The sequence below is a fragment of the Thamnophis sirtalis genome, unplaced genomic scaffold, assembly GCF_051295495.1.
Source record: "Thamnophis sirtalis isolate CommonGarterSnake01/CBP01778 unplaced genomic scaffold, rThaSir2_p1.2 scaffold_3, whole genome shotgun sequence".
Lineage (NCBI taxonomy): Eukaryota > Metazoa > Chordata > Lepidosauria > Squamata > Natricidae > Thamnophis > Thamnophis sirtalis.
The window spans coordinates 130906737-130922737 of NW_028261383.1; the positions used below are offsets into that span (position 1 = coordinate 130906737).

The 16001-nt window shown below is 42.6% G+C and overlaps 1 protein-coding gene across 12 annotated transcripts in view; it reads right to left on the reverse strand.

The window, feature by feature from the left end:
• RBFOX3 (RNA binding fox-1 homolog 3) overlaps positions 1-16001 on the reverse strand; it is a 464758-nt gene that overhangs the window by 16140 nt on the left and 432617 nt on the right. For 10 of the 12 annotated variants that reach the window (XM_087710117.1, XM_087710114.1, XM_087710112.1 and 7 more), the window contains 2 exons: positions 4066-4323; positions 1906-2046 (listed from right to left, as the gene is read on the reverse strand). In XM_087710117.1, the coding sequence (XP_087566243.1) occupies positions 1906-2046; positions 4066-4323 (399 nt within the window). The remainder of the gene's footprint in view (positions 1-1905; positions 2047-4065; positions 4324-16001) is intronic. The other 2 variants (XM_014059803.2, XM_014059801.2) reach the window with 1 other exon arrangement.

Here is a 16001-nt window from a genome sequence, read left to right on the forward strand (position 1 = left end):
CGGACACCCTTGAGTATCAAATACAGGTAGTCCTCATGTACAGGTAGTCCAGGTAGTCCTTGATTTACGACCACAATTGAGCTCAAAATGTTCTGTGGTTAAGTGAGACATTAGTTAAGTGAGTTTTGCCCCATTTTATGACCTTTCTTGCCCCAGTGGCTAAGTGAATCACTGGAGTATAGTATAGTCTTTATTGTCATTGTACAAAATAAATACAACGAAATTGGTTATCCGGTTGTTAAGTGAGTCTGGCTTCCCCATTGACTTTACTTGTGAGAAGGTTGCAAAAAGGGATCACATGACCTTGGGACACAACAATGGCCATAAATATGAACCAGCTGCCAAGCATCTGAATTTTGATGACGCGATCATGGGGAATGCTGCAAAGGTCGTAACAGTGAAAAAACGCTCACAAGTCACATTTCTCAGAGCCATTGTAACTTTGAACGGTCACTAAACAAAGTGTTGTAAGTCGAGGACTACCTGTACTGACCACAATTGGGGTCGGCAACATTTCTAAGCACATGGTTCATGTGATGGTGCCCAACCTATGCTTGTTCCGCGGCAGTTTTAAGTCATGTGACTTGATATTTCTCACAGGCTTCCCCACTGACTTTGCTTGTTGGAAGCTGGCTGTAGAAGGCTGCAAATGGCAATGATCACATGACTGTGGGACACTGTAATTGTCATAAATGATTGTAAACTGGTTGTTCCGCAACTATGGCGATGCTTGCAACCGCCACAATTTCGAAGATCAATTGTAAACCTACTTTTTTTTTCCAAATTTGCAGTCATAAATTTGGTAAGCAAGGACTACCAGTATTTATACACATACAGAGAAAGAACTTCTGGGATCTACCATCACACTTAGGCAGATGCCGCTCTGTTTCCACTGGCTGCTAGGAACCACTATCACCCGTTGGAAGTACAGGAGGTGTTTTCTGCCTTACGCAATACTCAGCCTTTGAATGACATGTCCTAGACATGCTCAGAGAAACAGGTTTAATCCTGCTTGAACCCTGATCACCACAAGACCTGCAGAGTTCTGTGGGGGTCAGAGGGAACAGATAGCCAAAGGGAACATTCCTGCCAAAGAGGAATGAAAGCAAGAAGCAGGCACTTTAGATACACGGATAATTAAAAGGTAGAACAAGAGTTCATAGAAGCCGTATAAAGATAAGAAGTAGATCTGACAACATTTGGACCCAACACTCTTAGCTTGATTGATATTCACTATTTTGGACTGATTTGCTGAATTCATAAATGGTGATAAATAATGCTCTGTTTAAACCATTGTTTGTTAAGTCAGCCCTAGTGGTTCACACAAAACATTCAACTGTAAACTACCGTATTTTTAGGCGTATAAGACACACCCTTTTCCCTCAAAAAAGAGGGTGAATAACTGGGTGCCTCTTATACACTGAATACAGTATTTTTGGGCTACTGAAACCCCACCCCCTTTGCAAAAATGGCCATGCATAGCCTTTAGGAGGCTTCCGGAGTGCTCCTGGGGTCTGGGGAGGGCAGAAATGAGCATAAAATGGGCCTTTTGCTCACTTTTGCCCCCCCCCGCCCCCCAGGAGCACTCTACAAGCCTCATAAAGGCTGTGCATGCCATTTTTGACAAAAAAACGGGCCGTTTTTGGGAGGTCTGCAGAGTGCAAAAACTTCTTTATTTGCCTCTTCAAAATCTTGGTGCGTCTTATACGCCAAAAAATACGGTATATTTTACAAACCACAATGCCAGGTTCACGTATCACATGAAACAAACAAACAAACAAAAAACAACCCCTGAGTAAATTATAATGTGAAAGAAAGAACTAAGTCAGTTCGTTTCCCAGAAGAAACATCATGGGTCTTTGTACATTTCTATGTTTATTTAGCACAGGAAGGTGACGGACTTACCCCAAACATTTGCCGCAGATCAGGGTCCCGGAAGCGGAAAGGGATGTTGGAAACGTGTAGCCGCTTAGGCTGCTGCTTGTCAGAACCATTCTCCGGTAGGTGTAGTGTCTGGTTGTCTGTCTGCGCTGCTTCGTCTGTCTGCTGGTGAAAATAAATACATTAAAGCACCCTTGTGATTCTTTCTAGGTGTCTGTGTGTATGCATGCGGGTGCGTGGTGGTAGGGTGAGGCAGGGAGGGCCCCATCGCTGCTTGCGATTGGCAGATTTCAAAGGTATGAAATGAATGTAGCAAAAATGCTGGATTGGATTTGGGGCAATTAGGTTTTCAGCCTGCAGGCATATTCACTTTCCTGGGTTTAGCATATAATCTGTTCTTTCTGCTGAAGACTGGGGTTCATTTTCTGCAGTGCTTGGAGCTGGAGCCATTTCTCTGTTTAAAGCCCTCTTTTTGTTCCTTCTCTTTTCTCCCAATTCCTACCAGTTTGGTCGAGTAGGTATTAACTTGGCCCGCCACACCCCCGAACCAGTTTTATCGGTGATGTCGTAGGTGCCGCCATCTTGTTTATTGCTCCTGCGCATGTGCGCATAGCATGCATCGTGTGCGCCTCCGAAGCACATCCCTGAGCAAACGGCAGTAAAAGAAGCTGGAACCCACCCCTGAATTCCCCACCCCACCCCCAATCCACCAGAGACTTCCTCTCTGCCTGGAGAGCAGCTTGTTATTGATACAGCTCTGAAGTGATCTACTTTTGGAGGGCTCCTTCCATTCACACAGTGTCCCACTTCCACTTTGGTTTTGCTTCTTACGCCCCCAGTTCTGCAGGTGTTCTGAACTCATCACTTCAAGGGGGCTCTTTCATCTTAGCTCTCCCCAATGTTTTTTCCCCCACCTGTTGGACCCCATTTCCCTGTTCCCTGTCTAAGATAAGGCCAAAGCTTGGGGCTTTCTTGCTGCAGGGTCCCCATGATCCCAAGAGGCACTTGGGAACATGCATTCCTATGAAAGTGATGCTACTGGTCAACTTTTAATGTCATCCTGAGACGAGGCTCACACAGTGAGCTATTGCAGAGTTTGTTTAGCTGTGGCTTGCTGATTAAAAAACGAAGATCTGGGTTTACCCAACACTCAAGCCATAAACCATGACTTAGATGCATGATAACCAAACGCAAACAAATCACATGATGGTTTAGTGCAATATGAGAAGCCAGTCAGGGAGTGGTGGCATATGCTGTCACTTAGGGACTAAGAAAATGAGCTGTGAAACCAAACGTCCCCGGTTCAGCTCTTTAATTTGGCCTCAGACAAGCCACCATCCTTCAGCTTCACCTTCCCCATTTATAAAAAAAATAGAGGCCGTAGTCTTACCCCTCTACCTAGAACAGCAGTAGCACCCAAGAAAGTAGACCAAGAACCAGCGTGGACCCAAACGCACAAGCTTTGGGAAAAGGAGGCCGGGGATGCGTTGGCGCCATCCTGGGTTTGCATGCATTTTTGCATACACAGGACTAGGTGGGGAGGCCGAGCTCACTCTCAGAGCTGCGTGGTGGCGAGCAGCCAGCCTGGCACTCAGGGATTGAGGAGCAGCTGGGAACTGCTCACTCAGCGCTTCTTCGCTGAGCTGCATTACAACCACATCATTGGCACGATAGGATTGGCAAGCGGCCAAGCAGGTAGATTACAAGTGATTAGGGACACAAAGTGAGCCAGGAAACTTAAGTGCTGAGCCACAAATGCCCATGGGGTATCAGGGTGCTGGGATGGCTTCTCCAAATCGGCCTCCCGCTGCATAAGAACTCTGTTATTTTCACCCTGCTCTTTGCTATCTCTGGGCCTCAGATGGAAGTGGAAAGAAGGCCAAGCAGACAAACTACGAATGGAGGCAGAGAGGGCATTGGATCTGCAGCCTCGCTCTTCCCTGCTCCCCATAATGCAGCCTCTCAATCATGAGCCAAGGGGTCCATTTTTCCAACAGAAATTTCTTCTCATCCAATTTTGTACACCTTCCCGCAAAGTTCCATCCTTCCAGCTTGCATTTTTTTCAGGAAGAGACACTCCTTTCTCCTTCTTCATTGGATGTCTACTTCCCTGAACTGCCCCACTCCCTCAAAATGCAGGCAGGTTCAACAGCAAAGTCAGCCCTGTAGGGAAAAGTCTCTTACCGGTACCGTTTGTGTGCCTGCTATGGACTGTGTGCTGGCATCAGTGCCTGGCTGTTCGGAGTGGCTCTGTGCTGGGGTGTAGAGTGTCAAGGCATGCTCGGGTACTGTGCTCTGCCCCGAATAGTCCTGTGCTGGATGTGGGTGTGGTGGTGGAGGAACATACTCTGGAGGGATACCATTCTGTGGGGGTGGTGGATAGGTTGCCGGGGGATAGGGTTGAGCCATTGCGTCAGGCGGAGCCGTGGCGTCCTGATTGCCCTGCAGAGATAGGACAAGAGAAAAATACTCCTTATTCATGACTGACAACCTCAAGCCAGGCTGTGAGCTTGAACCTTCATCAGCTCCTCACTCTCTCTCAGCTCAGGTGAATTCCAGTTAATCTTCCCATAACACAAGGCCGTTAAGTATTGGCTAAAACAGTAATTGCTTCCAACACCAAGGCAAGAAAGAATGAACCTTTTCAACACAAACCTTTTAACTGCCATAGAATTGCTGGACATCAATTTATAGGAGCAGAGAGGAAGCAGTGTACACGGGACGATAAAATCTTCAGGGTAGATGTGCCCATCGTTATTCTAGTTTTCAATGGATTTGATTAGACTCTCATTCTCTTCTGGGAGAATTAGAGACATAAAAAGCATCTCACCAAAGGCAAGTTGGAATTACAAGGAAAAGATAAAAATTATGTGTAGAGCAAATAAAAACCTGCTCTAGAAAACCTGTCCAGCAACTTCATGGAAGATCAAAAGTGTATTTCTTTTATAGCATTCTTTTTCATGTACCATATTTTTCAGAATATAAGTATTTTTTCCCTCAAAAAAGAGGCTGAAAATCTGGGTGCGTCTTATACACTGAATACAGCATTTTTTTGTCTCCCCAAACCCCATCCCCTTCATAAAAATGGCCGTGCAGGGCATGGATAGGCTCTAGGAAGCTTTTAGAGAGCTCCTGGGGAGGGCAAAAATGAGCAAAAAAAAAAAAAAAAGGCCCATTTTTTGCTCAATCCCCCCCAGCTCCCAGGAGCACTTTATAAGCTTCCTAAAGGCTACCCATGTCCCCCCCTTTTTTTACAAAACACGGGCCCGTTTTTGTGAAAAACAGGCCATTTTTTGCTCATTTTTTGCCACCCCCATCTGCAAACCCCCTAAAGACTATACATGCCTTTTGGGGGGGGGAATGGGCCCATTTTCACAAAAAATGGGCCATTTTTGGGATATTTGCAGAGTGCAAAAACTTTTTTAAAAAATTTGCCTCTTCAAAACTTGGCTGCGTCTTATACTCCGGTACGTCTTATACTCTGAAAAATATGGTATATTCTAAAAAGCGAATTAGCTATTTTTAAAAAATATATATCGGCATGACAAATTGCAACAGCTACCAACTTTTATGTTTGTACGTCTAAACTGCAGGTACATCACCTGGACACCCATGGACTTAAGCAGAGTATCAATTTGTTTTTTAGAGATGGGAGAAAGTAAATTGGGTGAAAAAAATGGAAAAATTGCCTTTAGGACAGGATGAAAGCCCCCAGTTCATGCTTATCCCAGCTGAAAGGGAAGCAAAGGGGCCAAGAAAGCAGCAAGATCTTTGTAAGACACAGTATGTGTTTCGGTGTATTAACATAAACAATTATCTCGATCAAAGGTCAGCCATATTTCTAAATGTTGGGCCTACTAAATCCAAAGATTATACTTTCAAATGGAAGTGGAAATGTCCTTCCTTCCTAAACATACATGGGGCAGTCACCCAAGTATTGATTTAAGATGAGATATTGCAGGGATTTTATTATTCCTGCTATTTTGCCGTTCCTGCCTTCCAGCAAAAATCAAACCTTTATGTCCCATTCTCTTATAGGGATAAAGTTATTCATTCGAAATCATTGATATGCATTGATTAACACCTAAAACTGGCCTATCTTCATGTTTTAAAAAAGGGAAGGGGATTCTGAACTAGAGAAGAACATGGCACTTGCTAAATGATAGCAACTCAGTTTCTTAAATACTGCCTCAAAAATGTGTTAATTTCAATGAAAGTTAGAAAAGAGAAACAAGCACAACTGTACATTAGAGGTCTGTGGTTGCTTCTACACTAGATGTGTTTAGTACTGCTGAGACACTGTTATTCCACAATTTTCTGGAAGTGGAATTAAAATCAAAATTCCACCCAGCACTGAATATACCACTATATTATCTACAACAGTGTTTTTCAACCTTTTTTGTGCAAAGGCACACTTTTTTCATGAAAAAAATCACAAGGCACACCACCATTAGAAAATGTTAAAAAAATTTAACTCTGTGCCAATATTGACTATAGGCAGGTGTTTTTCCCACGGCACACCTTACACTATGTCACGGCACACTAGTGTGCCGCGGCACAGTGGTTGAAAAACACTGATCTACAACATATTCTTTCACCATTTAGATTTTTCTATAATGTTTATTCAGAATTAAATCCCATTCATAAACATCTTTCTCAACATTCATGGTTTTTATTGTCCAATTTACAGATATTTACCACTAAATTGTTTGTTCTTACTTATGACTACCCCGTTTACATATAGCCAATTTATTGATCTTTGAACAGCATTTCTTAATTGTTCCAGTGTTCCAGAGGCTTTAATTACTGGTTTTGAGCAAAAAAAATCATTTAAACCACCCCCTTCCCTATGGGAACAAAAACTGATGCTGAGACCATTAAACAAGGCTATTTATCATTACTAAGTAGCTATTCATCATTGTTTCCCACCCCCTTTGAAATGTACCCAAAAGAAAAATTCTGGTGGTTTCAGCTTACGACCACAATTGAGCCCAACATTTCTCTTGCTAAGTGAGACAGTTGAAACCGTATTTTTCAGATATAAGACGCACCAAGGTTTCGAAGAGGCAAATTAAAAAAAACATTTTTTCACTCTGTAAACCTCCCAAAAACGGGAGGTTTTCATAAAAACAAACCTGCTTCCCCCCCCCAAAGGCATGAATAGCCTTTAGGGGGCTTGCAGAGTGCTCCTGGGGCGTCCTCCCCCAAAACAAGAAAAAAAAATGGCCCATTTTTTGCAAAAACAGCTCCGTTTTTTGTCAAAAAATTGCATGCATAGCCTTTAGGCTTATAGAGTACTCCTGGGGGCTGGGGGGGGGGCAAAATTGAGCAAAAACCGGCCCATTTTTCACTCATTTCAATCTTCCCCAGCCCCCAGGAGCTCTCTGAAAGCCTCCTAAAGGCTCTGCATGGCCATTTTGGTGAAGGGGCGGAGTTTCAGGAGGCAAAAAAATGCTGAATTCAGTGTATAAGACGCACCCAGATTTTCAGCCTCTTTTTTGAGGGAAAAAGGTGCATCTTATACTCCGAAAAATACGGTAAGTGAATTCTGCTCCATTTTATGACCTTTCTTGCCATCCTTGTTAAGTGAATCACTGCAATTGTTAAATTAGTAGCATGGTTGTTAAGTTAATCTGGCTTGCCCCATTGACTCTGCTCGTCAGAAGGTCGCAAAAAGTGATCACATGACCCCGGGACACTGTGACCATCATAAATATGTGCCAGTTGCCAAGCGTTTGAATTTTGATCATGTGACCATGAGGATGCTGTAACAGCCGTGTGAAAAAATCATCATGTCACTTTTTTCCCAGTGCCATTATAACTTTGAACGGTCATTAAATGAACTGTTGTAAGTCGAGGACTATCTGTAAGATTTTGCGAAATGAGCCTCTCTATAAGGGCACAGGACACCCCCTTCTTCCCCTAAAAAAATCTGAATAGCATTTTACTTGTTCCCATAGGGCAGGCTATGTAACTCATAGAGGTTTATCGCCCCTCACCCATAATATAATAAATTTTCCCTGACCTAGACTATTTTTCAAATTTTTGTTACAAGTTAACTCTCATCAACTATTTTAATATGCTTAAATTAATGCTCTGCTCAAATATTCCTTAAATAAATTTTTGAATAAAATTATTGGACTATAAATCCTTTGGCTAGCCCTAAAACTTACATACTACTTGTTAACGGACATAAAATTGAGAGAGAAATACTTTGTACACAGTAAGGAATATTCATATACATATGGTCAAGAGTTCTAGTAGTGGCTTCTATATTCCAAGTACTGACAAAATGCAACTTGGTTCATCTTGAACATTTGGCAATAAAGATCAAGTCGGTAGAAAATTACCCCATCTATAATAGGAGACCCAATTTGGCAGATAGAAAGAAATGGTCAGTATAGGTAAGTGGGAATTGTGTTGGATTGGGTCGAAATTGTATCTATTTTGCTCGATATTCTGGGGAAAACCAGAAGTTGATGGGGATACCACAAGCAAGACATCAGGTACAACAAAAAGGCAACCCAGTTGAATTGCCTGTTCACTCTTGTGGACACAGAAATCAAAATCCATGACAACATGAATGATTTGGAAGAGAGTCCCAATTCTCCAAATCCCATGAAAGTACCCAGCTTGTATCCACGTCAACTGTCATCAGGGAATTTCAAGTTATGATTCACACACGGAAGATGTTTCCACCTTCTCTGCCTGATGTTAATTGTAACTGATTGCTGTTCTGTGTCTCCCACACGATGCCAAAAAAAAAAAAAAAAATCTTCTCAGCCACTAGTTACCATTAGAAATATTTGATGGGAATGTGACTCATATGCTAGGGACAGCTTATGTGACGATTGATCTTCAGGTGACAGTCATCACGAAAGGTATTATTTATTTATTACTGGATGCATATCAAAGGTGGGTTGCTTCTGGTTTGGCCCAGATCGGGCGAACCGGTAGTAGCGGGGGTGGAAGGCTCTGCCCATCCATCCAGATGCTCCTATGCATGCGCAGAAGCATCACGCACGAGTGTGCGCACGAGCGAACAGGTAGTAAAAAAAATGGAACCCACCACTGAGGCATATCCACGTTTTTTGTACTGTTCAAGATCCTCCTATTTTCCTCAAAACAACTTTTTGAGCAGAGGTGGGTTCCTACCGGTTTGGACCGGTTTGGCTGAACCAGTAATGGTTTGGCAGCATAGGTCGCTGGAACTGGCAGTGACCCAGGCTGCCACGCCCCTGAACCGGTTCTCCTATGAGGCTGCCATCTTGATTTTTGGTTCTGTGCATTTGGTTCTTCTTTTAATGTTTTGCGCATGTGCAGACCTATTTGTGTGCAAATGGGCACGCAAAATTTTTGCACCCACCAAACCGGCAGTAATGCTGGGAGCAACCTGCCCCTGCTTCTGAGGTGGGTTGGGCAAAGTCCCTCAGCCAATCTCCATGTCAAAAGGAGGACTAGAACAAGTGATCTCCCATATTCTAGTCCAGCATCTTAACCACTGTGCCAGATTGGTTCTCAAACACGCATCCACAGTGCCTCACAGTCCTAATATCCCACATCGAGCCATCCTCCTCCTCTGCAGATACACTTTTCTCTCCCTTGCCCACCAACACAGCTTCATACCTGACTGCTCCCCACACCCCTGCCTCCTTTCAATCCCTTATTCCTCGCCTTGTGCTGACAAATAGCCACCAGCCCTCTGCTAAGAGCCCAGATTCCGCATTCAGATGCTTTATAGCTGTATACCACAGTGCCTTTCTCTCTCTCTTGGGATGAAATACATCCACAGCTCCTGGAGCTGAGACAGGCTCTTTAATTGTGTGTGTGGTTAATTTATGACAAGGCAACATCACAGTGGGACAGGCTTGGGCAAGCAGGCTTTCCTTGCTTGAAGAGAGAAACCTTTCCGCTCCAGGCTCTGTCTTTAGGCTCTTTTATTCCCAATCACACCCTGGAGGATGTAGCAAAGCTGTGACGGTGAAAGTTGGGCAGGGGGAAAAGCCATTTCTGAACCTGCGAAATTGTTTTGTTACTCCTTGGGTTTTTCCTGCTTGGGAGTCAGGCTTCATTGGGAATGGGGAAAAGGGAAGGTAGGTGCTAATATACGTTTAGGAGGGGCTCCTGGCAGCACTATTTTACACTAATCATGCTATACACTGGAGAAGTAGTAGATGACTAAGCTCAGTAGTTTTACAGAAAGCTGATCTTAGTGTCCCAAATTAGCAGTCTTCACTGGGGAGACACCTTTGATACCGGAGACATTTTCCCTTTAAAATTTATGTAGCTTTCTGACCACCTACCACCCACTCCTTAGCCAAGGAAAACTTATTCAGGCAGAAATAATTGGTCCTTGAAGCTCTCCAGGAGACCATGTCTAAAGCAATGACCTCAATAAAGGCATGTATAGAAGGGAACTCCAGCAGATAATTAGGTCTCCATCCCTGGGTCCAAGGAAGGCAGCTCTATTCCTTTCTTCAAGCTTGAATAACTCTTCTCTCAAAGTGCTGGCAGTTCATAAAGTCTCTGAAACCCAGAGTCTCAAGAACATATTCTAGCGTTAGTGCATATCTGCATAACATTCTGAATTTCCAGAAATTCTCCCTTGAGAGAGGGAGGGACGGCTTCATGTAAACTATGCAGAAAATAATTAGGGAGTAGGAAGCAGACTATGGGCTGAAAAAGAAATGCAGGAAAACCTATCCACCAGTTAATTGATCAGCCGAATTAGCTGGCCAGAAGCAAATGAATTCCTGGTTCGAATGAGCCTCTAAGACAGAGACAGGGGAAGAAGAGGGACGAAGCATGTGAACGTACATGCACTTGTACGCATGAGTGAATAAAGGTTGTTCAATCCTATTGCAAACTAATATTCAGGCATTTCAATGAATCTGGTATCTCGCTTAACTCAATACTTTGTAGGTGCTCTCCATGGTACTAAATCTCAATAATCTAATGCAGGGGTGTCAAACTCGATTTCACTGAGGGCCGCATCACGGTGGTGTTTGACCTCAGGGGGGATGGATGGGGGTGGCCAGCTCAATGTCACTTGTGTCGGGGGCATCTGTGGTGGCCCGGATGGGGCCAGAGGGATCCATTATCTCTAGCTCAGTTTTCGGTTGTGACGGTCTCCTGTAGCCCTCTGCCAGCTCTGTGTTCACTGGCAGAGGCACTATGTGCGATCCTTCGCTGTTTCCAGGGCACCCCAGGGGCCAGATCTAAGTACTCCATGGGCTGGATCTGGCCTGCAGGCTTTGAATTTGACACCACTGGCCTATTGCCACACTTGATCAAAATATCCTCAAACATTCCACTCTGAAAATGATAGCAACAATCCATTTGATGGGATGGTTTTAGCACCCATAGATATTCAGGTTGATAGCCATGAACAATCAATGAGTAACCCCGGACCAATCACTTCCTCTCAGCCCAACCTACTCATAGGGTTAACACTGTGATGATAAAACGAAGGGAGATCCCACATAAATCACCTTGAATCCCTAAAGGAAAAGTGGAATATATGTCTAATAAAGCAGTAACAATAGCAGCCAAATCAGTAATAAACCAATCTGGATGCTTTCTAGTTGTGTGGATTGCAAGTCCCAGAATTCTTCAGTCAACTGGGCTATTTTTCAACATTCTTGGAAGTTAAGTGTGTGTATGTATGTATACACACACACAAACACAAACACACACACACATATTTGAAAGGCACCCTGTTTGTGAAAGGCTCACTAACTGAATCCCAGAGACCTGTGCTGCCATATATTATACCTTTCAATTACATTAAGAAAATTTCAGAATTATTAATTTGTAAAATGTGTTTGAAATATACAGAATTGCATTCCGTTACTTAAATATTTTGTTATACTGGAAAAATGCAGGAGAAGGCGGCTGAGTGGCCATCAAATATATAAGCCACACGTTCCTCTGGATGGCAGCAACTAGTTTCCTGTGAAGGGAAGGAGGTGTTTTATTTTCCTCAGATGACAGTTGAAAACAAAAATCCCACTTCTTAGCCACTGAAAATGTTATCTACACTTGAGCTTTATCCCACTATTTCCAGCTCTACAACTCCTGGTATTCCCAGCAAAAATGGCACTTAGGGAGGCCACTCTAAGAGACACATTTGCTATGTAGTTGAAAGGTGCTATATTGGGAAAACTGTCTTACTTAATGCCTGCATCAAATAAAATCTTGCAGTTCTGTTGAGAAACGTATTTGATGTCCCATGGGATAGCTTCCCCCTGAAATCTTAGAATTAGAAAATGCTGAAATCTGTCACGCAATCTATCCTATTATAGATTTAGATTTACTTCTCAAGATGTGTGCCTCTTGTGACCAACCCCATTTGGAAGAGAATCTAACAAAGCCCAAGAAGTTACTGGAAGAACACTGGGTAGTTGTTCATAGTATAGGCAGACAATTTTGTAAAGTCTCAAAAGAAATGAGACTTCTTTCTCAAATATTTTTCACAAATAAATATTTTTATCTGACTCCTGTACAATGGAACGGAGATAGGGTAAGAGCTAATTGAGAACATTATCTGCAAAAAAAAGAAAGAAAAAAAAAACATACCTTTCATGGCTTTTGAAACCATAAGCCTTGAGTTAGATAAGAGTTATGTTCCTGTCGTAAGATTAATCATAGCTTTATCCCTTTTATGCTGCTTTCTTCACGCAGATAGATGGAAAGGGAAAGGGCCTGCAGTGAAGACTGATAGAAGACACAATTTTGACCTATTATTTTGGAATGAATCTGAGCCCTAGTGGTGTTTAAAAGAGGCATATTGTGCAGTACTACGCAGTAGGTGACAAAAATAAGGGATCAACAAGAAGTGGCTACAATGCAGATTATTATATAAGCGATGTTTTAACACCCAGCTATACATTTTGGTTAGATTTAGGTTTTCATTCTTGTTTATCTGTATATTCCAGTTTGAGGAGTCCAGTGACTATAACAGGACTATAAAAAGACAAAACTAGTGGCAACAGAACTGGCAACCTGGTTTAGAACTGACTCTGGAGATACTGAGGTGGTGAATAGAACTGATTATGAATAGCGAAGGAACCATGAGAGACTAACATTTGATAGGGTAGAAAAAAAGACCTTGAAAAAGTCATTCAGATGCTGTACTGTATCTGTATTACACAAAGAACAGAATTATACAACAAATGATTTACCCTGCAAGACTCCACAGAAGCAAACACTGAACTCTGAAGAAGCAGAACAGAAAGAGTATTGATGCTTTTGCACTTTGGTGTTGGGGGAAGACTCTTGAGGATATAAGAATTGGCCAAGAAAACAAACAAATGGATCATGGAACAAATCAATCAGAGTTCTCACTTAAGGGACAAATGCCAGGTTCAAATTATCATATTTTGGCCACGTTATATAACCAACGAACTCTTTTGAAAAGGTTATGCTCTTGGGAAAGGTGGAAGAAAAGAGAAGAGGAAGACCAACAACAAGGTGGATGGATTCCATTATACTGGCAACTGGATTACTATCAGAAGACTAGCCTGGGGAGAAATCATCCTGAAAAGTCAATGCGGTCACTTAATATTGATATCTTCTTGATAATATATGAACAATCTTTCAGGTTTTATGGCGCTGCCTTCTGTAGTTGCATTTTTAATGAACTGCTTCTGGCTTTTGTTGTGCATTTATATATTTGTGTTGCATGCAATGTGGTGCTCTGCCTGAAAGTGATATAGAAATGCTTTAAATAATTATGGTTATTATCCAGATTTTGTTTAACGGGGGGGGGGGAGTACAATGCCTTTAGAATATACTGAACATGTTTTAATTAATGGATGAGGCGCTGGAGTCAAGGAATTCAAAATCCAAGGCAAAGCTAAAGGAAATATTACTTGTTCCAAGAAGGCCTGGGTGCTGCTCTTATATAATTCCCTTATCCCATCTATCTAATCTACTCCTCCTTGGGGAAGTTCTGTTCTCCTTCCCTAATTGTGTCGGAGGAGAACAGAATCCTTTTAATGTCTGATGTTTCTTTGTGTCACTTAACTTTTCTTTTGGCACATGCCTGCACTCGGGAATGCTCGCAAGAGAGAAAGAATTCTAGCTCCCCTGGGAATCTTGCCTGCCCTGATTTAAAGGACTTGATTTCAGAAGTGTTTTGGTTCTTGAGTTCGGGCTCTGTGGAGTGAGGGACCACATTTGGCAATTTTGCGAGCTATGCACCTTGGCGTTCCAGATTCCCTGGTATCTGTACCATAATTTTGTTATCTACTGGAATGTAGAAATTTGAACATATGCACTAGCCAATGATGGTTAACCGATTACGGACCGAGTGCCCAAAGCGCGCACATGCCCTTACCCCCAAAATGCAATGTGCGTCCCCCAGTGCACGCCCCTGCCCCATGCATGCACACATGCACCCGACCCCCACACACACTCCATCCCCTGCGCATCCGTGCATGACCCCCTCCCCCCCGTGTTCCCTCCACGCATGCGTGGCAGAGATCCGAAGGCCAGCTGGCCAAAAGGCGGCATGCATGCGTGCATGGTGCAGCTGAACTGGGGCGCTGTGTGCCACCTCTGGCACGTGTGCCATAGGTTCGCCATCACAGCACTAGTCTGTACTGTCTAGGAAAGAGAAGTCACATATGATTGGCAACTAGTGTTGGTGATAAAGGAAACCTAGCAGATTTTTTAAAAGGGTTATCAATTACGAGCACCCTACTGAAGCAAAACGCAGATTCTAGGTTCCAAAGAGGAGGAGTAGTAGTAGTAGTAGTAGTAGTAGTAGTAGTAGTAGTAGTAATAATAATAATAATAATAATAATAATAATAATAATAATAATAATAATAATAATAATAATAATAATAAATATTTTGAATGCAGGGCCACTAGTGAGGAGCAAGAGGTGCTTGCAATTTTCCCCAGCTGCAACATCAGCAAGCGGTTACTCTGCAACATCCGGAAAAAAAAGGATAATGCAATATCTAATGCAAATGCTGGCAGCTTCTTTGGCTCATCAGCTTTCTTCTTCCCTACTAAATCCCACCTAACTGGGCCAAAAGAATCAAAGTAAATATGTTTCACTGTGGTTTACCAGACCATTGCTCGCATTTGGAGACTTTCTCCAATCACTTTAATGTGTTGCAGAGAAACCTTCCTGATGTTGCATCATGTGAAATGAGTCGGATTAAAAGCAGGAAGAGTGCGGACGGGCACTTTGGAGAACACATTGCAGGGAAAGGGAGGCAGGGAACCATAAAAGGCAGCTCTATGGATTGTTCTGTTGACCACTCCTGACCTAAGGAAACACAAAACAAGCCATGAACATGAAATTGATTTCCTCCTGGCCACATCTTTACAATATAGATACTCATCACTAAACACAGAAAAACCAAACTGAGTGGGACATATTTGCCTGCTCCACTGACTTAAAAAATGACTACATGGGCCAGGCGACCGGAGTCGAGTCTTAAATTGCCACAAACAGGATTTCAGAGAAAACACACTTTTATGAAATATAAATATATATATATATACACACACCAATCCACCAAATGCAGGACTTGAATAAGAAACAGGCAACTAGTGTTTTCAAATAAAGTAACTGTGGGAAGTAGAAATGCATCCTTTGCCCTTCACCTTTATTAAGAAGACCCTTCCAATATTTCTGGAACAGCTGTACAACCCAGAATTCTCTTTCATGTGTAATTATGACAAAACGATTCCTTCTACTCTGCAGCTATCTTTACAATTTGCAGACATCACTATCACTTCATCGTCAGTTCTCTGGTGCCGTGCTTTCAGTCGGACTCCCTATGAACATGTTCAGGGTCCCCCATAGTACAGAGCATTCAAGTAGTGGCAGAATGTTCTTTTGTCTTTACTTATCTTTATTTTGGCATCCAGAATAATCCCACATATTGAAATGGTTGCTACTCTAGTACCATTTATTTAAATGTCTATTCTATTTAATCTTTCTTTTACCTTTTGTAATATGTGTTTTTATGTTGTACGCCACCCTGAGTCCTTTGCGAGAAGGGCGGTATATAAGTCCAATAAACCTAAACCTAACCTAAATGTCTATTCCTAGGAACAACTTCACTTGGCCAATCAGATTTGGCTTCGCGACAAAAAA